Source organism: Microcaecilia unicolor, chromosome 10 (assembly GCF_901765095.1).
Source record: "Microcaecilia unicolor chromosome 10, aMicUni1.1, whole genome shotgun sequence".
Taxonomy (NCBI): domain Eukaryota; kingdom Metazoa; phylum Chordata; class Amphibia; order Gymnophiona; family Siphonopidae; genus Microcaecilia; species Microcaecilia unicolor.
Window position 1 is genome coordinate 203,482,552 of NC_044040.1, and position 26,446 is coordinate 203,508,997.

Sequence of the window (26,446 nt, forward strand, 5' to 3'; positions counted from 1 at the left end):
CTACTGTACAATGCAGATGGAGATTTCAGTGAGGATAACCTGTTTCTTGAGGGGGTTCATTCTAAATGTTGTAATCTGCCTTGGGAAGCCTGGTGTTATAAAGATAGGTGAGAAATATTCTATTCTCTGCAAATAGGTGGGAAAATGTGGGATACAAATTAAACTCTCTTTTCTTTGGGCAAATCTACATCTGTTTTGTAGAAGTTCACATTTTAGATTTCATATAAATTAAAAAGCTGTCAAATAAGTAAAAAAAAAAATATATATATATATATATAAATATATATTGTCCTCCGCCTGTAAGGCACTGTCTATTCAACTGGAACAGCTTTAGACTTTTTACAGATTGACCACGCATTTATTTCTACTAACCCTTTACTATTGTTTTCGACAGCATTTGCTATTGTTTTGGGTGACCTAAAGCTCCGCCTACCGGCTTCAGCCCATCTCCTTGGGGGTAAACCACTTCCGCTCCGGAGTATGATGTGCTGCGCATGCGTTCGGCACTGCACAGCACAGTCCTAGTTAGTAGGCAGGAAAGTATGTGGCTGGTAAATAAACCTCCTTGGTATAAATACCAGTAAGCCGGAGGTTAAATTGTTAATACGGATCCCTCAGTAGCTCGCGCCCGCTAAGAATTTTAAAAGAGAGCGCGGGGGGGGGCCTGTAATAAATACGTTTCATACTGACAAGTCTTATTGAACCTCCTTGCTGCTTGCCTTGTCCCGCCCCCTTTTGCCCACAGTAAATATGGCCGACTCGGCCTTCAGCTAAATACCCAGAATCCCTTGGGCCTGTGTTTTCAGGGATCATGGCGGGGATGAGCCTGCTTCGGTCTACAGCCCTGCTCTTGGGCCGGTTGAGACCCGGGAAACGGGCGAGCTTTGGAGGTGGCAGTTGGTTGACTCGTAGCTGTCTTAATGTCGGCAGCGGTATGGTATCCTCATCCTCCTGGAGGTAGCAGGGGGCGGTTTGACCAGGTGGCTCTGGGCACCCTTGACCTTGATGGTAGAGGCTGTGTCGGGCTGCAGAGAGTCGCTGGATTTGTGTTTTAATAGATCCCTAAAGCTCTCTGAGAAAGAGCTTGTCTGATCATTGCTATTTGATGGCTTTTATATAGTATAATTTTTATGCCTTTCATATGTTGCAATCCATCTTACACTCCACCATTAGGTTTTAGTGGGAATATAAAAGTCTGTTTAAATTAGAATATTCATTGAGTTTCTCTGAAAGATTTAGAATAGGGTAAGGTGTGTTGACGAACTGTGTGAGATGGATAGGTGCAAGCCACCGGCAAGTCATGATCAGCCTTATCTGAACAGACTAGATGGTAAAGACTAGTGGCCCATCATTCCCTATGGGACCCTTTCCCAAAGGGTGTTAAACTCTAATACATGCTTAGCGTACATGAAAACACCACAAAACGTGTAAAAGCGTTTTGCTATAATTTTGCATTTGCCATCTGCTAAGTGTGTGTTAATTTTTTAAGGTATTTTTTGGAAGGGGGTGTGCCATGGGCAGGGAATGGACATAACTGCCTTAACGAACTAGCTCGGCTGATTAGAGTGTGCTAACTGGTTAAGGCAGGAGTACTTGGACCCTGCTAAATAGGAGGTGATTAATGTTTTTGCAGATCTCGTGCAATTAGCGTGGACCAACTACTACTACTACTACTTAACATTTCTAGAGCGCTACTAGGGTTATGCAGCGCTGTACAGTTTAACAAAGAACCTGCAAAAATAAAACTCTATTTTACAGCCTTGTTAATAAATAGAAATACAACAACATTTCAATTTATTACCTTTAAAAGTGGACTAACATGGCTACCACATCACTTTACAGCCATGTTAGAAATAGGCTTAGTGCCGGGGAATGTCCTACACGCTAAGTCCATTTTCTAACACATTTTAGTAAAAGGGCCCCTATGTTTAGCTTATGGTTACGAAAAGTCCTGTATGTACCAAGGGGGACTGGTTTGTCTCGTCTCCCTCTGGGCAGAACAGGTACTTCCTTTCTGGAAGTGTTTTCACTGCTCTGATTCTATATATGCGTTCTGCTCTCTCAGTGGGGACATACAGTTTAAACCAGAGTATAGCACATCACTATGGGAAGACTTGAAACGCTTGAACCAAAATCTTCTTTAATGCAGTAATCAAACAAGGAAAAATAACTTACAGATCAGATGTGCTGGACAAGAGTTTTTGCCTTGCAAACTGGGAGTCTCTTGTCAACCAGCTTCCTCTTTGTGCAAAAAAGGCCAGGAGAATGCCAGCCACATGCTGAATAGTAATGCTGGTTATACTTTTACACTGGTAAAATTTGATAGTCACAGTAGCTTGAAGGGATCATACAGCATAAGTTCACAGAGGAGATATGCTGCAGACTAACTCTTGCAGACCTGATGGAGAAAGGTGGGCGGCAACTAGCCCAGCTTGCACAGAGAACAGAGCAAGCCAATAGAGTCCCATAAGACACAGGGAACTAGAGGTGTGCTCTGAAAGAGCCTATTGCACAGGACTACAGGGATTTGTAGTCTTTAATATATATTCTATCATCTGCTTCCATGCAAATGGGGGGAGGGGGCAGAAAAATATTGCACCTAAAATTGCATGTCCAAGTTGTGTGCATGCATCTTAATTGAGTAAGGCCGTTAACTAGCACTAATTGGGTGCTAATGACCAGTTGCAGTTAATTGGCCCAAATTGGATTTGCATGTGGATCTTGCTAAGTGCTATTTTACAAAGATGTGTGTGGAAATCTTTTAGTGTGCAACTCAAAAGGGAGTATGGTCAAGGGAGGGGCATTGGTGGATCGGGGTGTTCACTACAGATTACGCAGTAGAACAGAATACCTTGCCTACCTTACAGGTTTCAGTTGGTGTAAATCCTTGCGCCTGATGTTTGGCATTGAAGTCGTCTCTAAGTACTATTCTGTAAAAGGCATGCAGTGGAGCTTTGTTTATAGAATATTACTATTAGATTGTAAGCTCTTTGAGCAGGGACTGTCTCTCTTTGTTAAATTGTACAGCGCTGCATAACCCTAGTAGCGCTCTAGAAATGTTAAGTAGTAGTATAGAATAACTAGTAAAAGAGGCCCGTTTCCAACAGAAAGGAAACGGCCGATAGCAAGGTTCCAGGGCCCCCTGCCCCCCTTCCCTCTGAGTTCCATGCCCCCCCTACCTGCCTCCCTCCTCCTCCCCCCCTCTCGTCCCATGCCCTCCGAGTTCCATGCACCCGCTGTCGTCCGAGTTGCACAACCCCGCGCCTCCCTCCCTCTCTCTCTCTGACCTCCGAGTGCAAGCAGAACATGTGCGGCAGCCCCTCCCATTTGTAAGTGCCGGCTGTTCTTTAAAACTTATTACCTCCTGGTCCGCCGGCAACAGTGAAGTCGAGCAGGCACGGAACGACGCTTCAGACTGCCTTCGCTTTCGCTTCTGTTTCAGCTGTGCCTCTAGTCCCGCCCTTCCGCAAACAGGAAATGAGGGCGGAACCAGAGGCACAGCTGAAACAGAAACGAAAAGGCAGTGTGAAGCGCCATGCCGTGCCTGCTCGACTTCACTGTTGCTGGCGGACCAGGTGGTAAAAAGTTTTAAAAGAACAGCCGGCACTTACGAAGCAGAGGGGCAGCTGCACACGTCCTGCTTGCACTCGGAGGCCACAGAGAGAGGGAGGGAGGCTCGGGCCGGTGGAACTCGGAGGAGGGGGGGGGGGGGGCGTGGAACTCGGACTGGATTGGAAGGAGGGAGGTAGGGGGTATGGAACTCGTGGCAGTGAAACTCTGAAGAGAGGGGGGCTGTGGAACTTGGATGCGAGGGAGGGAGGGAGGGAGGGAGGTAGGGGGTTATGGAACTTGGAGGGGCGATTCTGTACTCACCTCCGGTTGCTGGTGCTGGGTTCCCTTCCCTCTCACTTCCCATTGGTCCGCCCTGTGATGTCATCCCCAGGGCAGGTAAACAAGTCCAAAGAAAAAAGCAACACTGGGCCTTCAGAACTAGGACAACAGGAGTATTTTATTGATCAATGACCCGACACGGGGCCGTGTTTCGGCGCTAACAAAGGCGCCTGCCTCAGGGGTCGATATGTTGCCGCAATAGCGTGCAGATAACAAGGCACGATTGCCTTGAACCACTGGGTTTGTGATGGCGAAAAAAGCGCTAATAGCACTCGCAATATCTCCTGTATTCTGATCCGGAAGGCGCTTTTTTCCATAGAGGATTTATCTTCAATCGGAGTTAGCGCCCTTCAGCGCCTTCCGGATCAGAATACAGGAGATATTGCGAGTGCTATTAGCGCTTTCTTCGCCATCACAAACCCAGTGGTTCAAGGCAATCGTGCCTTGTTATCTGCACGCTATTGCGGCAACATATCGACCCCTGAGGCAGGCACCTTTGTTAGCGCCGAAACACGGCCCCGTGTCGGGTCATTGATCAATAAAATACTCCTGTTGTCCTAGTTCTGAAGGCCCAGTGTTGCTTTTTTCTTTGGACTTGTTTACTTGTATACTGTAGTGCCCTCTCTGTCTGTATTATCCCCAAGGCAGGCCAATGGGAACTGTGTTATGAACCCAGGCATCCAGATGGAGGTGCAAATTATTAAATAGAAATAGGATGCTCTGTGTGGATTTTTTTCGGTGCCCAATTTGGGTGCTATTTACTAAATCTAGTCTTTTATGGGGAAAAACAGTTTCTATAGTGTGGTAATTTGGTTTGAAGATATGTAGGATTGGCAGCTTCACATGTGGATGTGTCTCCTACAACATTTCTAAAGTACAGAATCAACCTTTTTTTTTTTTTTTCAGGTGCTGGGACTTTGCTATTTCTTCTAACCATTTAACTTACGTATTCCACTTGACTTTTCTATGCTTAACTTGTCCCCCCAGTTACCTTGATTCTTCTTTTATCTGATTTGATTCTGCCCAAGAAGCTATCTTGCCTTAACTGTATTAAAATTTTTGCAGTCTTCAATACACAGTTGTAATAGTAGAGACAAATAATATAATAAAATGATTTAATTCTGCAGTCCCTGTACGACATGGCAGCCAAGAGAAGAAATTATTTTTTATCCAACCTTCAAGTTTCTATGATACAAGATTTCTGAATCTATTGGTGAGTTGACTGTTCTTTGTGTAGCCTCGTGGTTAGTGCAGCGGACTTTGATCCTGGGGAACTGGGTTCAGTTCCCACTTTAGCACCTTTATGACTCTGGGCAAGTCACCTAATCCTCCATTGCCCCTGGTACAAAATAAGTACCTTTATATACTATGTAAACCACTTTGTAGTTGCAAAAACCACAGAAAGACAGTTTATCAAGTCCCATTAACAAGATTCCGGGCACAATCTCAAAGAGTAGCAACATTCCATGTAGAACTCCAGAATCCTGAGGAGTAGCCTTGTGGTTAGTGCTGCGGACTTTGATCCTGGGGAACTGGGTTCAGTTCCCACTTTAGCACCTTTATGACTCTGGGCAAGTCACCTAATCCTCTATTGTCCCAGGTACAAAGAAGAACCTGTATATACTATGTAAACCGCTTTGAATGTAGTTGCAAACCCCCCCCCCCCCCCCACAGAAAGGCGGTATATCAAGTCCCATTCCCTTTCCCCTTTAGCTTGGAAAAGAGAGGGTGAGGGTGATCTAGTCGAGTTCTACAAAATCCTGAGTGGTGTAGAATGGGTAAAAGTGAATCAATTTTTCACTCTTTCAAAAAGTAAAAGGACACTCGAAAACAGTGGCGTTCCTAGGGGCGCTGACACCCGGGGCGGATCACCGATGCGCCCCGCCCCCTGGGTGCAGCGCGACCCCCCTGCGAAAGAACCCCCCGGGTGCACGCCGCTGGGGGGGGGGGGGGTGCCGTGCGCCTGTCGGCTCTTCGTTTCCATGCTCCCTCTGCCCCGGAACAGGAAGTAACCTGTTCTGGGGCAGAGGGAGCATGAAAACGAAGAGCCGACAGGCACGCGGCACCCGGGGCGGAACACCCCCACCGCCCCCCCCCCCCCCTTGGTATGCCACTGCTCGAAAATACATGGAAATGCTTTTAAAACAAATAGGAGGAAATATTTTTTTTCATTCAAAGAATAGTTAAGCTCTGGAACTCGTTGCCGGAGGATGTGGTAATGGCAGTTAGCGTATCTGGGTTTAAAAAAGGTTTTCCTGGAGGAAAAGTCCACAGTCTGTTATTGAGACGGACATGGGAGAAACCATTGCTTAGCATGGAATGTTGCTACTAATTGGGTTTCTGCCAGGTACTTGTGACCTGGATTGGCCACTGCTGAAAGCAGGATACTGGGCTAGATGGACCATTGGTCTGACCCATTATGGCTACTCTTATGTTCTTAAGCACATACCCCCAGATTCTATAAAGCGCGACTTAAGTTGCACTTGCAAATCCATTTGTATTCTGGATTTGTATATGCAACTTAATTACTTAACAAATCAGTTGGTACCGATAACTGTCACTTAAGCAATTATTGACACTAATTAGCATTAAGTAGAATTTATGCGCAGAACTGTCTAAGCGTATTCTTAACTGTAAACAATTTTTATTGAACAAATGAATAAAGATACATTAATTCAAACAGAAACATATGTTGTTCAATATTTTTAACAAGTTTAACTTCCAACCCATCATATCTATCATATTTCAAGAGTTTTGTAGTCTCTCTACGTAAGATCCAATCACCAAATTGATAAATAATTTAGGCAGAGATATCAAACGAATACAGACTATAAAACATTCAATAAACCCCTTTGTGATCATGGTTTACTAAATCACTCGTTTTAAGTGTATTCTATAGCGTGATGTGTGTAAATTCTAAGTCGCATAGTTGAAAAGGGGGTGAGGAATGGGTGGGTCGTGGGCATGTTATAGAATACACCTGATCCATGTATAATTTAGGCCTTGGCATTTCTACCAAGTTTTACTTGGCTTAACTGTTTGTGACTAAATTTAGTCATGCGCTTGGTGTATTCTATAAACCATGTGTAAATTTAGGCTTATTCTATAAAGTACACCTAAATTTAAGTGTACTTTATAAAATACGCTTATGTGTGTGTCATTTTGGTGCCATTTTTTTTTAGGTATGATAGATAGAATCTAGTCTGTAGTTTCTGTTTCACCCTTGTTTTGGTGCTTAAGTTCCATTAACTTTTGTTCGAGTGCCAAAGTTAGGTGCCTGACAGATCAGATATGCTGTTGTTGACGTGTACTTTGGAAATGAAACACCCAAGATTATTTTTGTCTTGTCGTTTTTTATTTGTTTTATTTTGCTCTTTGCTGCTGCTCTCTCTCCAATGTGTCTGGGTGGGTTAGGGGATTCTTGCCGTCCTCAGGGCTCCTGTAAAGTCCATCAGGGTGGACTGACCATTGGAATGCCCAAGGGCCCACAGCAGTAGGGGAGGCCCACTCTCCCCTAGCTTCTATCTAGTTTAATCATTTTTGATAGGTGGTTAGGGGTCCATGACCCTTAGTGCCTGGGGGTCCAGATCACTGTTAGTCTGCCCCTGAAATGCATCCTTGGTTCTACTTGTTACCTTGCAGTGGTGGCTATCTTTGCCCCCTCTTTGGACCTAGGTGCATAAAGTTTATGGTTCGCCAATGCCCAGCTAACATCCATGGATGGGAGATTCCTTACTTGTGCCATAATGCTGTGTCCTCTAATATGATTTCTGTGAGGTTTTACAAATTTTAAAATGTTATCTCTCCATTCTTAAACAGAGATTCTACATTTTGTTAACGGGAATACCAATCGCTATCTTTATAACGTCTGTCAATATATTCATTGGTAAGTAAGTATTGTTGCTTAAGTTTTAATGACAATTCATAAATTATTTTTATTGTTGTTTGTAAATGGGAATATAGCAGAGGCCAACTGCTGGAACAAATTGGCTTTCTGATTTTTTTTTTTTTTAATTATTATGGAAATCCAGACAACCAAGAGAAATAAGGTATGGCATGAAAACTCCTGAGTTCAGTAGATGTCGGATAAATAATTGCATAATGAAACACGTGCCTGCTGGTCCAGCTAAAAATTGCTTGTGACTTTGTGTTAAGAAATCTGTGAAACAACCCTACATGTCTAACTCCCACCCTTATGCTCACACATTCTAGCTTCCATGCAAAAACTTTCACTTGCAATTGAATGAAAACAAAGGCCATTAATTGTACATAAGCCCCCTTTGCTGCAGTTTTGTGTGGCTGATAAGGGAATGTGGGCATAGGAAAGTTTTGGAGTCCATATCTTGGTTACTTAATGATTAAATGTCACGTGCTCCAGTCCCCCTCAATCACTAGTCCTTTGGAAAATGAGTTTGCGTCTTGTCTTTTGAGTAAGTTAATTGAAATCAGTTACGTATCCAAGACATGTGGATGGTCTTGTTTCAGATTTTTATGTTTGCAAATTTCCATTTGTAACATATCAGCCAAAGTTTAAAATATCCTGTGTCGGATTTGATCTCTTCATGTTCTGTCCCATCAGGTGATGCAGACCTCGCAGAGATTCCGGAAGATTATGTTCCAGAGTACTGGGAGTACTACAAGGTTAATTGCACAAATTGCTTTTGACTGGCTTTGCTATCCTTCATGTTGAGCCTGAGACCAAGGCAACAGCAGTAGAGGGTGTCAACATACACATGACAATGGGAATACAAGAAAGCACCAAGGGCCGTTGAGACGTGGGGTAGTCAAGAGTCCTTTATTAATAGACCTGACACGAGCTGCGTCTGGGGTCTGATCAAAAGAAACAAAAATGAAAATAACAATAAACACTGGGCAATCACAATGCAAAGAGTATTTTTGTTTCTTTTGACCAGACCCATGACGCAGGCATTTGATGCCGAAACATGGCCCGCGTAGGGTCTATTAATAAAGGACTCTTGACCATCCCAAGTCTGAACGGCCCTTGGTGCTCTTTTGTATTCCCATTATTGAGCCTGAAACCAATTCCAGAAAAGATGGTCATGCTCATGCAGAGATATGTGGTTATAATGACAACGTGGAGGCAATGATAAAGCCCCTGTTGAGCATAGTCCATAGTGTTCTTTGTAACGTGGAAGATCTGCTTCAAAATTCAAGGCTCCATATTTTTTCTAGCCTGACCTGCACGCTTACTTACTAACTTGTAGATCTAAGTGGGCTTTCCTGCATCGTATAGCGCTTCTGAGAGTCAGTGTGTGCCATAGATTTTTGTACAGAGAAAGATGCCAATAGGAGACTTTATTTCACGATTTATCTGGGAATATGTTTCATACGATAAATTCCTAGACCCTTGATGCAGGCTGGTAGGGCCGAAACACGAGCCGTGTTGGGTCCCCTTTATTATTGAAGACTGTTGTTTAATAAAGATTCCTCCAAGACACCATCTGTGAGAAATTCTTTTCTTTTCATCAGTAAGTCCTCTCCATAATGGTTGGTAGGGAGCTTGTCACTGCAATAAGGAACTTATGCTCAGGGCAGCAGTTGGACTTTCTGTTCAGTGTATTTTACAATCAGTTTAGTGAGGATTGTTAATGCCTAGCTCGACAACAAAAACTGCCTTGAATTTTGAGCAGGGGTGTTCCATTGAAGTTGAACGGTGGCTAGCTAGTCAGTTTTGAACTGTTCGCTTATGACCTTCTTCCCACAAGTTGGGGCAAATATTTGGGAAGAGAGAAGCTCACACTTGCAGCAGAAAGGTGGATTACATGAGGTTCATTGTATTAGCTTTTAACCTGTAGGTTAAAAGCAACATCCCCAGGAGCTCCATTATGTCTAGAAATAAACATATCCAGGTAATGGGGTGTTTTCCACATGCAGGAGACAGCAAAGTGTTTAGACAGCAGGAGCTATTTCATATTCGCACAGTGCTCTTAAAATGTAACTAATATTTCAAAGTTAAGTGAAATAATAACATGTAAACTCTGAGCAGCTTTCAGCAGTGAGGGGTCCTGCATGATCAGTAAACACCCTCATCCCTGTGCTGTCTGTGCAAAGATCCCAATTGCCTGAGTCTGCTACCAAGTGAGAGCAAAGGATTGCCATATTTTCAGGCAGCTGGTCTCTAACTTTTTTTTTTTGTAGTTTAGTTAAGACATTGTTGGGACAGTCTCTGGATTTGTTATAATACATTCATGCAACCAGAGAAATAGCATATCCTCAAAAATACTATTATTCTTAGGGCCCTGTTTACTAAGCAGCGTTATAGATGCATTAACGTTTTTAACGAACATTATTTGTATCCCACCTTATCCCACCTCTTTGCAGGCTCAAAGTGGCTTACAATACATCATGAGTAGTGGAAGAGTGTTAGTAATATAAACATTTAGTATTGCATGATTTTGGTTAGTATGATGATAAAAACAAGGTAGTAGTATACATGCAGATTAACCGTGTACGCGCGTTAACCATGTACGTGCCTACAATATCCCTATAGGCGCTTAATGGTTAGCACGGGCGCTAAGTGTAGGCTCGCTAAAAACACTAACGCACCTTAGTAAACAGGGCCCTTCCTTAGCGTCCCTCCGGACCGGACCAGGATTGGACTGATGGGTTGTGCTCGCCTTCCAGCAGGTGGAGAGCCACCTGCAGAGCTTTACTGTTGTAAAGGCACTTTGTAAGTGAGGGGTGGGCAACCTGTAGCCCACCATTGAATTTTATGTAGCCCACGAGACCATGGGCAGCATACGCAGAAAACATCATTAATCTGAGTTTTTGGTGATTTTTTTTAAATTTTTTTGTGTGTTTTGTTTTTTTAATGCTGTATTTGGTAAATATTTTCAGAATAGCCACTCTAGCAGTTTGTTTCCATCTTTTCTAGTTACATTTTTTACTGTCATATTTATCACAGAAGGTTCATGGAGCTCTGGGCATTTCTGGTTCTGACATTACGTAATGTTGCGGCCTGTTAGAGATAGTCCTGACATTCATGTGGCTTCCTGTGTATAAAAGTTGCTCACCCCTGTTGTAAGTGGGTCAGTAATAACTTTATTTTCTAGTAATCTATCTCGTTAACTTACTGGAAACTGTAATTGCATTTTGAAGCACCCCATAACAAGATGGCTGGTCCGTAATCTCTTCGACCCTCCAGAAAAGAGCTATGAAAAAATGATGGCTCTCATCCATATGGAATCCGAAAAAGCTGACCTCAGGTAGGAAAAGAAACCGTGGGCAGGTTAAAGATAAATTTTAAAAAGTTGGTTGTCGCTGTCCATGTCACTATGTTAAATTAAATGTGACTCTTGTCCCTTGTTTGATCATTAAGTAGGTTCTTGCTGTCGGACAAGAACACAGAACTCCAACAAAAAAACTCCCCAAGAAACTGATAGATGAAATGTTCAGTTCTTTGAATGATACTCATTGCTGTCTTAATTCACGTGCGTCCAGCCGGTAGCTTGAGTTGCGTGCTAAAGTGCTGCTTAAAGAATCCAGTTTGAGAACCCTGGTTTCCTCTTTTATGTCACTACTAGTAAAACATGCCCGTTTCTGACACAAATGAAACTGGCGCTAGCAAGGTTTTTCTCAGAGTGTGTATGTTTGAGAGAGTGTCTGTGAGAGTGACTCTGTGAGAGAGAGAGAGAGTAAATGTGCGAGTGTGTGACAGATAGAGAGTGAGACTGCTGGGTGCGAGTGTGTCTCCTCTCTCCCCTGCCCCCCCTCCAGCCACCCAGAGATTCTCCTCGCTCCCCTGTTTACCTCCGTCAAAGCGGCCGCGTCTTTGAAAAGCCCTGCCCATCTGTAGCCTTCCCTTCGACTTCATTCCCTCAGAGTCCCGCCTGCTGACGTCATTTCCTCTTTCCGCGAGAGCAGGACTCTGAGGGAACGAACTCGAAGGGAAGGCTATAGACGTTGAAGTTGTGCCTCATGCTGCTATCCTGTGGTTGGTCAGTACTGTTTGTGACGAGCCTGGAAGTACGTGACGTCAGTTCAGGAGATGAATACAGCGTTACAGACAGCACAAACCCTTCAAACCTTCACTGGCACGGAGTCAGCTTCAGAACGTTGGAAGAGCTTTTTATTATATAGGATGGGGCTGCATTAGGTGACAATACGCATTTAACACAGAACGCTTGAGTGCGTCCTGTGTTTGACCATCAGCGCACTAAGCAGGAGGTAATTATTTAAAAGAGAATTTTTCAGAGGGGTCATAGGGCGGAGAATGGGCATGGATGCACTGATCAGCTAGCACACCGACATTACAACCGCACTAAGAGGGTCTTTTACTAAGGCGCATTCACGTTTTGAAGCGCGCGCTAAACAATATAGAAGCCTATGCATTGCTATGGGTGTCTCTAACGTTTAGCATGCCTGCAAATTTAGCGCGCGCTAAAAACGTGAGCGCACCTTAGTAAAAGATGCCCTAAGTAGAAGGCGGTAAATCCTCCCGCTGCAATTTTTTTTTACATGGTCGTGCGCTAATGCTCCATATATCACCCAACACTAAAAACTCAATTATTGCAACACCATAACAGTCTTCTGGACCTCAGTGGCAACTTTTTTTCACACGGACCAATCTGTCGCTGTTTATTGGTTACCATTTATAATTTCTTCATTGTAATATCAAACTCATTAAAAAACATTGTTTTCTTTCTCTGTCACTGTTTATTGGTTACCATTTATAATTCCTTTATTGTAATAATTAAAATTAAAAAAATGTTTTCTTTTTCTTAAATTTTTATATATAAGCTTAACGTCACTTATCCTGCAGCAGGTCCATCAGAAAATTAAGTGGCGCTGAGTTTGTATATAAAATGTAAGAGAGAGAAACCATTTTTTTAAATGAGTTTGATATTACAATGAAGGAGTTATAAATGGTAATCAATAAACAGTGATCGACGAGGAAGCAGGCAAACCGCGGATTGATTGGTCCGTGTGAAAAAGTTGCCACTGAAATCCAGAAGACTGTTTATATGGTATGGTGTTGTGATAATAGAGTTTTTAGGCAGTTTTGAATGACCCCCACCACTGAAATTATTAAGTTGGACTGTGTATTGATTTATCATGTGCCAATGCTATTATGAACGTGTGCCATATATCCAACAAATAGAAAAACATCCTTTTTTGACAGCCGTGCTATAAAGGGGGCATAGCACACAGGAAAGTTCTATATAATGCGCTAAGCCCATTTCTTAGGTCAGCTTAAGGGGCCCTTTTACTATTTTTTTTTTTTTTAATTTGGGTTGCATTGTGGGAAAATGGCCATGATGAGAACCAGCAGTCTTCTGGCTTTGTTCTTCCTGAGGTGTAGTTGGTGCTGCCACTAGAGGGCGTTCATCACGACAAAGGACCCATGTGGTCTTGAATGCCATTGGTATTGTTGCGCTTCCGATACAAGCGTCCACACCAGCACAGGCCATTTTTCAGCTCACCGTAGTAAAAGGACCCCTTAATTTGAAAAAGCGGGGGGGTAATACAGCAATCCCCAATAAACTCAACAGGTGGGGGGGAAGAGGGTTTGGTGGTTCGGAGGCGAGAATAGGGGAGGGCAGACTTGTATGGTCTGTGCCAGAGCCGGTGATGGGAGGCGGGAAAAACTGCTGGGCAGACTTGTACAGTCTGGGCCCTGGGAGAGACAGGTGAAAATCAAGGTAAGGTAAACACATGAGTTTGTCTTGGGCAGACTGGATTAGAGAGTTGCACGGGGACAGAAATCCTACCCATCCCCGCCCGTCCCTGCTGGAATCTTACCCGTCCCCACCATCCCCGCTGGAATCTTACCCGTACCCACCCATCCCCGCAAAAATTTAAACCATCCCAACCCGTCCCCACCCGTCCCCGCAAGAATTTAACCCATCCCCACCCATCCCCGTAAGAATTTAATAGTACATAAAAGAAAGTTCCAGTCAGCTCCCTTTCTGGATTTGAGCCACAGCACTGTAGGCAAGGACGGACCGGAAGTTGGAACTTGGAACACTCTGGTGCGCACATGTAAGATTTGTCTCTGATTCACTGGAATTGTGTGCTGAGAGGCCGTCACATGCATGCGCCAGTAGGTCAGGTGACATCTGATTCTCGTGCCTGTGTCAGAGCTGAGGTCTGTGCACCAGCCTGGGAGCAAAGAGGATTAATAGTAACAAAGTAAGTGACAGCAAATAGACCTGAACGGTCCATTCACTCTGCCCAATAGTCACACTCATGATCAATTCATCATTAAATCAACGAGTGTGATATTATATACTTGATTATGGTCTTTCTTTCGTGTTTCTGGAACAAAGACCACAGGAGTCTATCTGGCCCCATCCTTATGTTCTAACTGCTGGAGTTGCCATCGAAGCCCACTCCAGCCTATTCATGTTCTCATTTGTGGGACACAGACCGTAAAAGTCTGTCCAGCACTGTCCTCATGTTCCAGCCACTGAAGTTGCTGTCTAAGCCCTTTCCAGCCCATCCTACACCAGATTGCCATGTATGAGACACAGAACATACAAGTCTGCCAGGTATCAGCTCTAGTTCATCACAGCCAGAGTCGCCATCTAAGTGTCACTTGAGATATCCACCCACATGCAGCCATTTAAAGTTAGCTTTTATATAACTTCCATTTTCTAATTAGAGATCCTCTGTGTTCATCCCACGCCTTTTTGAATTCCGTCATCATTTGTGACTCTACCACCTCCTTAATGGAAGACTTTCCACATTTATGCTGTTAAAGCAAGGAAGAAGAGGAGGAGGAGACAGCACTCAAATAAATTGGTATTCGGTAGATGAGAGGCTGGTGCAGGTGCAGCTTACACTTCCACGGGAAGCCCACAGAACTGGTTCCATCCCCGCGGGAACCCCGCAGGAACTGCCTCCGTCCCCGCGGGAACCCCGCAGAACTGCTTCCATCCCCGCGGGAACCCCGCAAGAACTGCCTCCGTCCCCGCGGGAATCCCGCGGGTTCCGCGGGATTCCCGCGGGGACGGAAGCCGTGCAGCTCTCTAGACTGGATGGACCATGCAGGTCTTTTTCTGCCGTCATCTACTATGTTACTATGTAACCCAGTGCTATATTAGTCCAGCACAGTATGGCACGGTATATTAACCATAACCAGTGGGTAGGAAGCCTTAGGGGCGACTCTTTTCACACTAGGAAACGCAGCCTAGTACCTTGCTAAAATCATCATCGGCTTCTACCTTTAACCCACGGTCTATTTACTTATATTCAGACTTTTAATACAAAGCATTTTAAAATAGTTTTTAAATAAATCATCACACTTATCTGAAGAAATACATTTTCCAGGACCCCCTCAACATGAATCATGTTTCGCGTTGCTGCATCAGGGTAAGGTCCCGTAAGTAAATAGACCGCGGGTTAAAGGTAGAAGCCGATGATGATTTTAGCGAAGAATTAGGCTGTGTTTCCTACTGCGAAAAGAGTTGCCTCCGAGGCTTCTTACTCACTGGTTATAGTTAATATACCCTGTCGTGCTGTAATTTTGAAAAATTGAAGAATAATATAGCAGTGGGTTGAGTTTATTGGCGATTGATACTGCTGATAACAGGTAAAAAGACATCCTAACATGCAACAAATTCAGATTGCTCCAGAACCAATATGGCTGCTCTGTGCATGTATAATAAAATGAATTTACAAAGAATATTTTGAATGCGTGGTTTTGAGCATATGCAGTATTTGCAAGGAGCATTATTTTGATTTCCACATGTATCTTATTAATGGAAGTTGTAGAAGTCTAGAGCTGTTACTCTTACAATCTTTCTTTCATCTGCTTTAGGTTGAAACAGCTAGAAGCTCGCAAGCTAATGAGGTCAAGAGGGGACGGCCCCTGGTACTTTCAAGAAACCCTCGACAAGAATCTCATAGATAATTCCCCAAAAGCAAGCCCTGATGATTAATGTGGCCTGGGATCAGAAAAGTCACCTGCTCTGTGCCAGCAATTTTATGGCAATAAATTATGTGAGATAAATTTTTGTAGCTTTCTGACTCTTGGACTTATTAAGTAGTTAGCAGTGGCAGATGTCATACTTGAAAAGTGTTGTGTGCATCACTAAAGATTATGAAGCTTTGTAGATGAAAAAGCTCTAGAATGAGTAGGTTTCTAAACATTTCATAGCGCTGTTCTGCAGACTTATTAATGTCGTAACTGTGGAAAAGAGATGCATTTCTTAAAATTACTCCTGTTTGTCTCACTCCCCTCTCCTCTCTTCTGCAGATGGCAAGCCTGGGTGATACCGGTGCCTGTATTAGCTATGATAGCTGAAAGGAAAATATTACTAGGGCTGTCGGCATAAGAGTAGCCATCCTGGGTCCGACCAATGGTCTATCTAGCCCAGTATCCTGTTTTTCAAACAGTGGCTAAGCCAGGCCACTAGTACCTGGCAGAAACCCAAATCGTGGCAACACTCTATACTACAAATCCCAGGGCAAGCAGTTCCTTCCCATGTCTGTCTCAATAGCAGACTATGGACTTTTCCTCCAGGAATTCGTCCAAACCTTTTTTTAAACCCAGGTACGCTAACCGCTGTTACCATATCCTCAGGCAATGAGTTCCAGAGCTTAACTATTCATTGAGTGGAAAAATATTTTCTCCTATTTGTTTTAAAAGTATTTCCATTTAACTTCCTCGAGTGCCCCCTAGTCTTTTTACTTTTGGAACGAGTAAAAAATCGATTTACTTCTCGTTCTACACCACTCGGGATTTTGTAGACCTCAATCATACCTCCCCTCAGCCGTCTCTTTTCCAAGCTAAAGAGCTAATTCCACTGTATCTTTTTTGAGATACAGCTACCAGAACTGAACACAATACTGAAGGTGTTTTGCCAACTAACGCTAGGAGTAGCCTAATGGTTAGTGCAGTGGGCTGAGAATCGGAGGAATTGGGGTTGATTCCCACTGTGGTTCCTTTTTCATCCTGGGCAAGTCACCTAACCCTCTCTAGGTACAAAAACCTAGATTGTGAGCATAGTAGGGACAGAGAAATTATCTGTATATAATATGTAAACCGCTTTGGTTGTATCATGGACAAGAGGGTAAGTCAGATTCATGACCTCAGGTTTAAGCCTATTCAGGGCAGTTCTGTAAACTGATGCATCTAATTTGGTTTATTATGGTTGTTTGGCGCCCCGACGCCCTCGTGCTGTTACAGAATACTACGCAAATCCCACACTGGTGTGCCAGAAGTCTGCTTGCTTGTGCCAGATCAGCAGGGCTGCCGAGAGGGGGCGGGGCGGGGGGGGGGGCAAAATTCCCCGGGCCTCCAGGGGGGGGGACCCGGCGCGTCAGGCTGCCGGCGCTGCAGTCCCCGGTCTCACCTGCCTGCCTCCAAGGCTCCGGGCCCCCTTCATTCAAAGCGGCAGTCGCAGATCGCGTCTCTTCTGGCCTTCCCTCCCTGTGTCCCGCCCTCGCGGAAACCGGAACTTACATCAGATGAGGGCGGGACACAGGGAGGGAAGGCCAGAAGAGACGCGATCTGTGCCGCTTTGAATGAAGGGGGCCCGGAGCCGTGGAGGCAGACCGCGGACTGCAGCGGCGGGGGGGAGGCAGAGGCGGGACGGCCTTGCCCTGGGCCCGGCCTAGTCTCGCGGTGGCTCTGCAGATCAGTGGCCGCATCTAAATGCAGCACTCAACAAGCAGGTTTTATAGTAAACTATAGAATACTTGACATGCCCACATCCTGTCTCTGCTTCCCTCCTGTGTGCTCACCCCTCCCAACTGTGTGCTATGCCACCTCTGCACAAGCTTACAGTATAGAACCTGTTCCATGCACAGTTATGATGAAAAGCATTCATAAATACAGGTGAGTCTTTTACAGAATTGCCCTGAAATTCTCTTTGAATACGCTGAGTCTTGAGTGGAGGAGTAGCCTAGTGGTTAGTGCAGTGGACTTTGATCTTGGGGAATTGGATTTGATTCCCACTGCAGCTTCTTGTGACTCCAGGCAAGTCACTTAACCCTCCGTTCCCCCAGGTACAAATAAGTATTTCTGTATACTATATAAACCGCTTTGAATGTATATCAAGTCCCATTCCCTTTCCCTAATTGTCCTGGTCAACTCAGAGGTGGGCATTTGTGTGATGTTTTTCTTCTGTATTATAAGATTCTCATAACAGGAAATACTCAGTGTTTGAAGTTCACATTGAAAACTCACTAGGCCTTTGTTCTGGGAACTTCAAAACTGAGGGCCTGATATTCAAAGGATTTTATACTCCTAACGTGGGGTCCTTTTACTAAGGTGCGCTAATGATTAGCATGTGCTAACTGCTAAAGAAGCCCATAGGAACAAAATGGGTATTTAGCATGTGCTGATCATTAGCGCATCTTTGTAAAAGGAGCCCTTGGAGAATTATGCTCCTAAATTTGCCTCTCTGAAAATTTACAAGGGCTGCATTCCAAAATGTATACTCAAAATTCCCTAAACAACTAAATTTAGGAGCATAAAACGTATATGGCAATGGGCAGGTTGAGGGTAGGGTTACCATATTTGCCCTAAGAAAAGAGAGGTTACATGCCCCACCCCGCCTCGTCACTTTTACCTCCCCCAAAGAAAGACAGATTCCCTCCACCCACATGACTCCATTCACTACCCCTCCCCACTGTGGTTGCTGGTCTAGTGACCACTTCAGGGCAGGAGAGGGAAGATCCCTCTCCTGCCCAGTGCGTCTGCAGACTGTCTCCAGGCGCTGATTCAAAATGGCTGCCGAGAGTTCAAGCACTGACTTTGCAGACACAAAACTATTCAAAAGTTGTTAAAATGCATGTGGATTGTGACAAATTGTAGGAAGACCTCAGGAAGTTGGAAGACTGGGGGTATCTACGTGGCAGATGACATTTAACGTGGACAAATGCAAAGTGATGCACATTGGGAAGAATAACCCAAATCGTAGTTGCTTGATGCTAGGTTCCACCCAAGAGAAAGATCTAGGTGTCATTCTGGACAGTACGCTGAAATCTTTTGCCCAGTGTGTGGTGGCGGCTGCCAAATAAAGCAAACAGACTGCTAGGAATTATTAGCAATAGGATAGAAGATAAAGCAAAGACTATTATAATGCCTCTTTATTGCTCAATGGTGCAACCACACTTTGAGTATTGTGTGCAGTTTTGGTCACCCTATCTTAAAGATATAGAAGAATTAGAAAAGGTTCAAAAAGGGTGACCAGAATGATTAAGGGGATCAAACTCATATGAGGAAAAGCTTAAGAAACAGTGCAACAAGAGGTAAGGTGCCGCCTGGAAGGATGGTTGCACAGCATACACAGCTTGAGAATAGGTTGAGAAGTTAGAACTCTTCAGCTTGGAAAAGAGAGAGCTGAGGGGGTTATAATAGAGGTCTAGAAAATACTGAGTTGTGTAGAACAGGTAAAGGTAAATCAATTAGTTTTACTCTTTCAAAAAGTACAAAGACTAAGGGACACTTAAGAAAGTTACATGGTACTACTTTTAAAACGAACAGAAGGAACTATTTTTTCACTCAGCGAGTAGTTAAGCTCTGGAACTTGTTGCCAGAGGATGTGGTATCGGTGGTTAGTGTATCTAGGTTTAAAAAAAGGTATGGCAAGTTTCTGGAGGAAAATTTCATAGTCTGCTTGTGGCGAAACGAGGTTTTCAAGCCTGTGAATTGTATTAATATCTTTATGCAGTGTATTTCTCTTGTTTGGCCAGCAGCTGGTGTTTGTTCTCTGTTTTGATGTTGCAGAGAAGGCTGTTTTCTTTTTAGTTTAAGCCCTGTGGGAAGGTAACCTGCAGTGCCGTTGGCCAAATACTTTTAAAGTTAGTGCTCTGGGCTCTGATTGGCCCTAGAGTTCAAAATCCAGCTAGGAGGTACTGGATTTTCCCCAGTCTCAGATGGGGAGTACAGAGGTTAAACATCTCAGCCCTGAGGCCCTGTTCAAGACCTGCGAGCCGTTATTTTTCTGAAACTCCCTAGGTGCTACCCAGGTAGTAACAAAGTGTTTAGACAGTTTAATGTTGATCCTTGTTTCAGTTACCTGTTATTGCTTGTTGTTTATCCACTCGTTTAAATATCATTCACTGTTCTACTTTTCTGATAATAAACCCATTAGTTTATTAGCTCTGTTGTACTGGACTGACTAAGAATCCAGGTGGTTTGTTTTGAGTCTGAGGGTGCTTTATAGAAACTGTGGGACCTCTGAGTGTGTAGCCCATGTCCTTAAATCACAGGGAATAACTTAATAGTGCGAGACTCGCCCAGAGGAAAGCAGGACCCAGTCGGTGGGAGAAGAGTGCTATTGTAGACCACATGCCTAGGTGCAGGCAGGCAGGCCTGAGCAGTGCTGGGGACAGACCCTCCAGCTGGCAGCAGGGCTAACCCCAGGTGAGTGCTAGGCATTTTGTGACTCTGCTATTGAGATAGACATGGGGCAGTCATTGCTTGTCTCTGGGATCAGTAGCATGAATCTTGCTGCTATTTGGGATTTTGTCATGTGCTTGTGACTTGAATTGGCTTCTGTTGGAAGCAGGATACTGGGCTAGATGGACCATTGGTCTGACCTAGTATGGCTATTCATATGTTCTTTACTAATCCTCCCTACTTTTATATTCTAGCCTTTAATTGAGTGAATGCGTATTCTTTCCTATCAGATTACTGGATTTCTTATTTTAATTTTTATTGTACACCACCTAGAGCTACTCGTTAGCCTAAGGTAGTATATCAAGTCTAAATAAATGAACATGTGTCTTCAAATGGACAAACAAATCCTGTATGTATCTGAGAACATAGACCTTATTTTAATGTCCTGTTTCCAAAGTGGCCAATCCAGGTCTCAGGTACCTTGCAGAATCCCAAAAGAGTAAAAACAAATTTTATGTTGCTTATCCCAGGGCTAAGCAGTGGATTTTCCTAAGTCCGTCATAATAATAGCTTATGGACTTATCTTGTAGGAACGTGTCTGAATCTTTTTTTTTAAACCCTGCTAAGCTAACTGCTTTTACCACATTCTCTAGAATTAATTGCCAGAGTTCAGTTATTTGTTGTGCGAATATTTTCTCTGATTTGTTTTAAATTTACCACTTCGCTGGGTGCCCCATTGTCCTTATGTTTTTGGAAAGAGTAAACAAGTGATTCTTATCTACCCGTTCCATTCCACTCGCTATTTTATAGACCTCTATCGTATCTCCTTCAGCTGTCTCTTCGCTGAAGAGCCCTAGTTTCTTTAGTCTTTCCTCATAGGGAAATGATCCCCTCCCCTTTATCATTTTTGTTGCCCTTTTGTGCGCTCTTTCTAATTCCGCCATATTGTTTTTGAGATGCGGTGACCAGCACTGCACACAGTATTCAAGGTGCAGTCACACTGAGCAGTACAAAGGCATGATAATCTCAGCTTTCTTCTGAGAATAAGTGTACACACCTACTCTTTTTCCAGCTTTTGATTAAGATTTGCTACAATAATCAAATCACCAAGTTTTGTGGTTTTTAATACAAAAAAAATGCGTGTATATGTATACCTCTGCCCCAAACCTGGTTTCTTGCTTTGGAGCCTATCTGTCTGCAAATCTGGAGACGTCTGGCTACTGACCTCTCAGCCTGCTTCTGCTAGGCAAAAAAACTGAGACCTTACTCCTTTTTCTTTCTCCAAGTATTAGGCCAGGAATGGGATCCATCTTTCCCATGAGCTCTGTACTAGAGATGTGTGCATGGATGGGGGTCAAAGGGAAACCCACAAAAATCTGTGGGAATTCACGGGGATAGGGACAAAAAAAAAAGTAATGGGATCAGATTATGTCCCCGTGCACACCTTGACTTGGAAACTAAAAAATAGAAAAAAGTGAAAGAGGAACTCACCTTGGTGTATATGTTTAGCAATTTTGGCAATAATGGAGACTGCTGATAAACAGGTGAGAATATTCATCAGTTTGTTTTGAGCATTTTGGCAGAGTAATCTCCCAACAAAATATTAAGGATCAATATACCACATGTATCACAGAGCTTATCTAAACTAACCAATGGTATATATAATATAATACAAAGATGCAGGAACCAAATATGCTTTCTCAAAAGTAAGGAGGAAAAGACCTCATAACGACCCAAATCCACAATCTGCGCTGACTTAAAATTGCAGTGTTTCATAAATGTGGTCGGTTCATCACTAATCATAGGTTTTGCAACAGCTTCTTCTGGAGACCCAGCCACGGAGTGTCTACTTGCGAGACCCAGCCTTATGGTCGATTTGGAGAACTAGCTGTGCATTTCAGACTAAGCTAAATTTAATCTCTTTTGCTTGTTTTGGTGGATGTTGATTGTGAAATATAAGTTTAACAGTGTTTTGGATCTACTAAACATTAAATTTTTCTGAGAGGTTTTTCTGACTGTTTTATATTATATATACACCATTGGTAAGTTTAGATCAGAGTATAAGCTCCACCAAGCTAGTCACCTATGTGACTGATAATACAGCTAACATGAATGCAGCATTTTGCAATGAGGTCTGGATAGGTTGCGCAGGTCATAATCTCAATCTTGTACTCTCTCATGGACTCCAGCATCAAAAACTGAAACTGATCCGTATGACCTCCCCAGAGAGATAAGCGAGCTTATAACATTGTGCAAGGAGGTAGTTATATTCGCTAAGTGAACAATAGCCAACTATAAAGCAAATGCTCAAGAGGTACATGCCAACTATGTGCAGAGGAGAGGGACAGCTGATCAACAACTTATATACAGGTACTTATTTTGTACTTGGGGCAATGGAGGGTTAAGTCACAAGGAGCTGAAGGGGAATTGAACCCGGTTCCCCGGCCCCTACACTAACCATTAGGCCACTCCTCCATCTATGGTTAGGTACCTAAAGAGTGCTTATTGGAGAACTTTTTCCATAAAGACTTATCTTTGGCAAATCAAGATTTGAAAGCGCATAACCTCTTCGAGAGAAGCTTCATGGGCTCCCCATCAAAGAAAGGATAAACTTCAAAGTCCATACAAAGATTCATAGGATCATATAGGGAGAGTCCCCTAGCTACATGAATGATCTAATCGACCTCCCAATCTACTACTACTACTACTACTTAACATTTCTAGAGCGCTACTAGGGTTACGCAGCGCTGTACAATTTAACGAATAAGGACGGTCCCTGCTCAGAAGAGCTTACAATCTAAAGGACAAAATGTCAAGGTGGGGTAGATGAGATTTCCTGAGAAGAGATGAAGTGATTAGGTGCCGAAGGCGACATTGAAGAGGTGGGCTTTGAGCAATGATTTGAAGATGGGTAGGGAGGGGGCCCGGCGTATGGGCTCAGGGAGTTTGTTCCAAGCGTGGGGTGAGAAACAGATCAATGTCCTCACGTACTTACCTCAATTTACACCTTCCTAACTGCAAAGGAATTAAATACAAAACCTCCTATGCATCCAGTTTCTAATTTTTGGGCAGCCAGCTTTGGAACGCTCTACCAAGGTCCATCTGAATAATTAACAATTATCTACCTTTCAGAAAAATGTTGAAGACACATCTCTTCAAGCAAGCTTACCCTAATGACCCAACCTAACCTTTTAAGCCCACCCATACATCTCCTGCTCTGAAGATGATTATACCTTAAACCACGTCTCCCAAACTCCTTATACTCATACCCCAGTCTTCTCTTCCCCATCTCCCTACACCATACCCCTCCCAATCTCTTTCCTTTTGCCTATCATACCTTGTTTACCTCCTTACTATTAAAACATAGTAACATAGTAAATGACGGCAGAAAAAGACCTGCATGGTCCATCCAGTCTGCCCAACAAGACAAACTCATATGTGCTACTTTTTGTGTATACCCTACTTTGATTTGTACCTGTGCTCTTCAGGGCACAGACCGTATAAGTCTGCCCAGCACTATCCCCGCCTCCCACCACCGGCTCTGGCACAGACCGTATAAGTCTGCCCAGCACTATCCCCGCCTCCCAACCACCAGCCCCGCCTCCCACCACCGGCTCTGACACAGACCGTATAAGTCTGCCCAGCACTATCCCTGCCTCCCACCACCGGCTCTGGCACAGACCGTATAAGTCTGCCCAGCACTATCCCCGCCTCCCAACCACCAGCCCCGCCTCCCACCACCGGCTCTGGCACAGACCGTATAAGTCTGCCCAGCACTATCCCCGCCTCCCAACCACCAGCCCCGCCTCCCACCACCGGCTCTGGCACAGACCGTATAAGTCTGCCCAGCACTATCCCCGCCTCCCAACCACCAGCCCCGCCTCCCACCACCGGCTCTGGCACAGACCGTATAAGTCTGCCCAGCACTATCCCTGCCTCCCACCACCGGCTCTGGCACAGACCGTATAAGTCTGCCCAGCACTATCCCCGCCTCCCAACCACCAGCCCCGCCTCCCACCACCGGCTCTGGCACAGACCGTATAAGTCTGCCCAGCACTATCCCCGCCTCTCAACCACCAGCCCCGCCTCCCACCACTGGCTCTGGCACAGACCGTATAAGTCTGCCCAGCACTATCCCCGCCTCCCAACCACCAGCCCCGCCTCCCATCACTGGCTCTGGCACAGACTGTATAAGTCTGCCCAGCACTATCCTCGCCTCCCACCACCGGCTGGCTCTGCCACCCAATCTCGGCTAAGCTCATTACTATGTTTATTACAATTTATAATATTCGCCTTAAAATACTTTGTAATTCTATTTACTATGTAAGCCGCATTGAACCTGCTATGTGTGGGAAAGCGTGGGGTACAAATATAATAAATAAATGAAAGTCCTATAGGTGCCTCCTTTCCTTTATTAATGGGGTGTATAGATATATGCATAAGCACTTGTGCCTATCACAGAGCTGGTGTAAATAAACGCTCACGCCTAGATATTCTGGAGGTAACTTATAGTATTCTGTAAGTTACATGTGTGTGCCTGTGGCCCGTCCATGGGAATGTCTGCAACCTACATACTATCGAGGAAAGGTGTATAGTTCCAGGATAGCGTGGACCTGGATTTTTGGCATTTTTACGTGTATGTTTAGACATAGGCACATAGATGCTGGTATTCGAGTCACTTATGTGTGTATCTGGCAGGTAAACATGATTCTTTCTTTACAGAATTACTCTCAATAGGCAAGGGATCAGGCAATACTGAGCAAAACGTACGGAAGGGGAGAGGATTTCTAACGCCCAAACGTTGGGAATAAAGTCCAACCCACCTACGGGCCCTGAAGAAGCCTGGATACAAGGAGGAAGGAGAGAGGCGGCAGAGGAAGGGTCGTACCGGTGGCCACATCCCCGAAAAAGAAAGTGAAAAAGTAAGGAGATGGGAGAAACAAATCAAAGCAACAAACAGATCCACGTGGACAAGGAAAAGGGGGCGTTAAATTATAATTCTGCAATGGAGAATAGAAAAAATTCTATTATAAGGGGTCTTAACTACAGAGAAAGAAACGGGAAGGGTGGGTGGGGGGATGGGTAGGGTAGATCAAGCTGTCATCCCCACGGCGAGGAAACAGAGGCACCGGGCAGGGGGCGGGGAAAGAGGAGGAGACTGTGCGCGACCCCTCTGAGCATCGCCCGTCCCTCCCTCCCTCACAGCCCCCACCCCGGCTGCACCGAGCTCCGGCGCCTTAAAAATAGCCTCCCGCGGGCTCAGGGGGCCGGGGTCAACCCGGCAGGAATGCGAAGATGGCTGCGGACCTGGGCGAGCTGCTGGTGCCCTACATGCCCACCATCAGGGTCCCCCGGACCGGCGACAGGGTCTACAAGACCGAGTGCGCCTTCTCCTACGACTCCCCGGTAAGAGACAGGAAAGGGGGGAGGCAGGCCGGGGGTCTCTGTGTTGCCGGGGAGGGACTCCGACCGATCCTTCAGCTGCAGGAGAAAGAAGGGGCTGGGGGAAACACTGTGACATTGTGCTTTTGGCATAGGAGCCGACTCGGGGGTGCTTGCGCACCCCCCCATATTGAGAGAATTCCTTGTATGTGTCCAGGGAGGGGTTATTTCCATTGGGCTTAGCACCCCCAATAATTTTAAAAAGTTGGCTCCTATGTCTTGTGGTTCTGTTACCCATGGGAGCCAACTTTTCAAAATTATTGGGGGTGCTAAGCCCAATGGAAATAACCCCTCCCTCGACACATGTAAGGAATTTTCTCAATATGGGGGGTGCTCAGGCACCCACAGCACCGGCTCCTATGCTCTTATCAGTTGTTTGCAGGGTGGGGGGCCCTGTCTGCTTATTTCCACGCTCGCAGACCATCCTGTTAAATACTTATTTTCTAGCCTAAGGTGCTACACTATTATCTGAAAGTGAGGAGAAGGTTAAGAATTAACTTAAAAAAAAAAAAAAATACCAGCCCCCAGATCTTCGATCCAAAGTAGAGAGCGCAGCTTGCACTTTTCAGTGGACTGTGAATTTTGTTTAAAATAAGGCGCGTTAGTTCGTTCTTTGTGGCTGACGGCTTTTCTCGATATTGAGAGCAAGAAGGTGACTCAGCTGTCTGGCGTTCATCATGCCCGGCTGAAGGCAGGTTATATTTAGCCTCTGACACTTCAGCTCGCCCTGTCCTGAGCACGGCACGGATGCCTGTAAACGTTTTTCATTGACCGTGAAAAGTTCAGCTTGCGCTTATG

General features: G+C 44.7%; 2 protein-coding genes across 2 annotated transcripts in view; both read left to right on the forward strand.

The window, feature by feature from the left end:
• Positions 1-750: 750 nt before the first annotated feature.
• On the forward strand, positions 751-15,865 carry NDUFB5 (NADH:ubiquinone oxidoreductase subunit B5). Its single transcript, XM_030216779.1, has 6 exons — positions 751-932; positions 5,019-5,104; positions 7,711-7,777; positions 8,471-8,532; positions 11,011-11,117; positions 15,674-15,865. Exons 1-6 carry the CDS (start codon positions 812-814, stop codon positions 15,792-15,794), a joined length of 564 nt encoding a protein of 187 aa, XP_030072639.1. The 5' UTR covers positions 751-811; the 3' UTR covers positions 15,795-15,865.
• Positions 15,866-25,388: 9,523 nt separating this feature from the next.
• USP13 (ubiquitin specific peptidase 13) overlaps positions 25,389-26,446 on the forward strand; it is a 110,308-nt gene continuing 109,250 nt past the window's right edge. Inside the window, 1 exon segment of the mRNA XM_030216213.1 lies at positions 25,389-25,612. Coding sequence (XP_030072073.1) covers positions 25,502-25,612 — 111 coding nt within the window. The 5' untranslated portion in view covers positions 25,389-25,501.

Excerpts from the sequence above, each read along its gene's own strand:
- NDUFB5 (XM_030216779.1), top strand. The coding sequence starts at position 812 with ATGGCGGGGATGAGCCTGCTTCGGTCTACAGCCCTGCTCTTGGGCCGG. Across the intron at positions 933-5,018 it reads CTGTCTTAATGTCGGCAGCG|TCCCTGTACGACATGGCAGC; the intron begins GTATGGTATCCT and ends TTAATTCTGCAG. Across the intron at positions 5,105-7,710 it reads CAAGATTTCTGAATCTATTG|AGATTCTACATTTTGTTAAC; the intron begins GTGAGTTGACTG and ends ATTCTTAAACAG.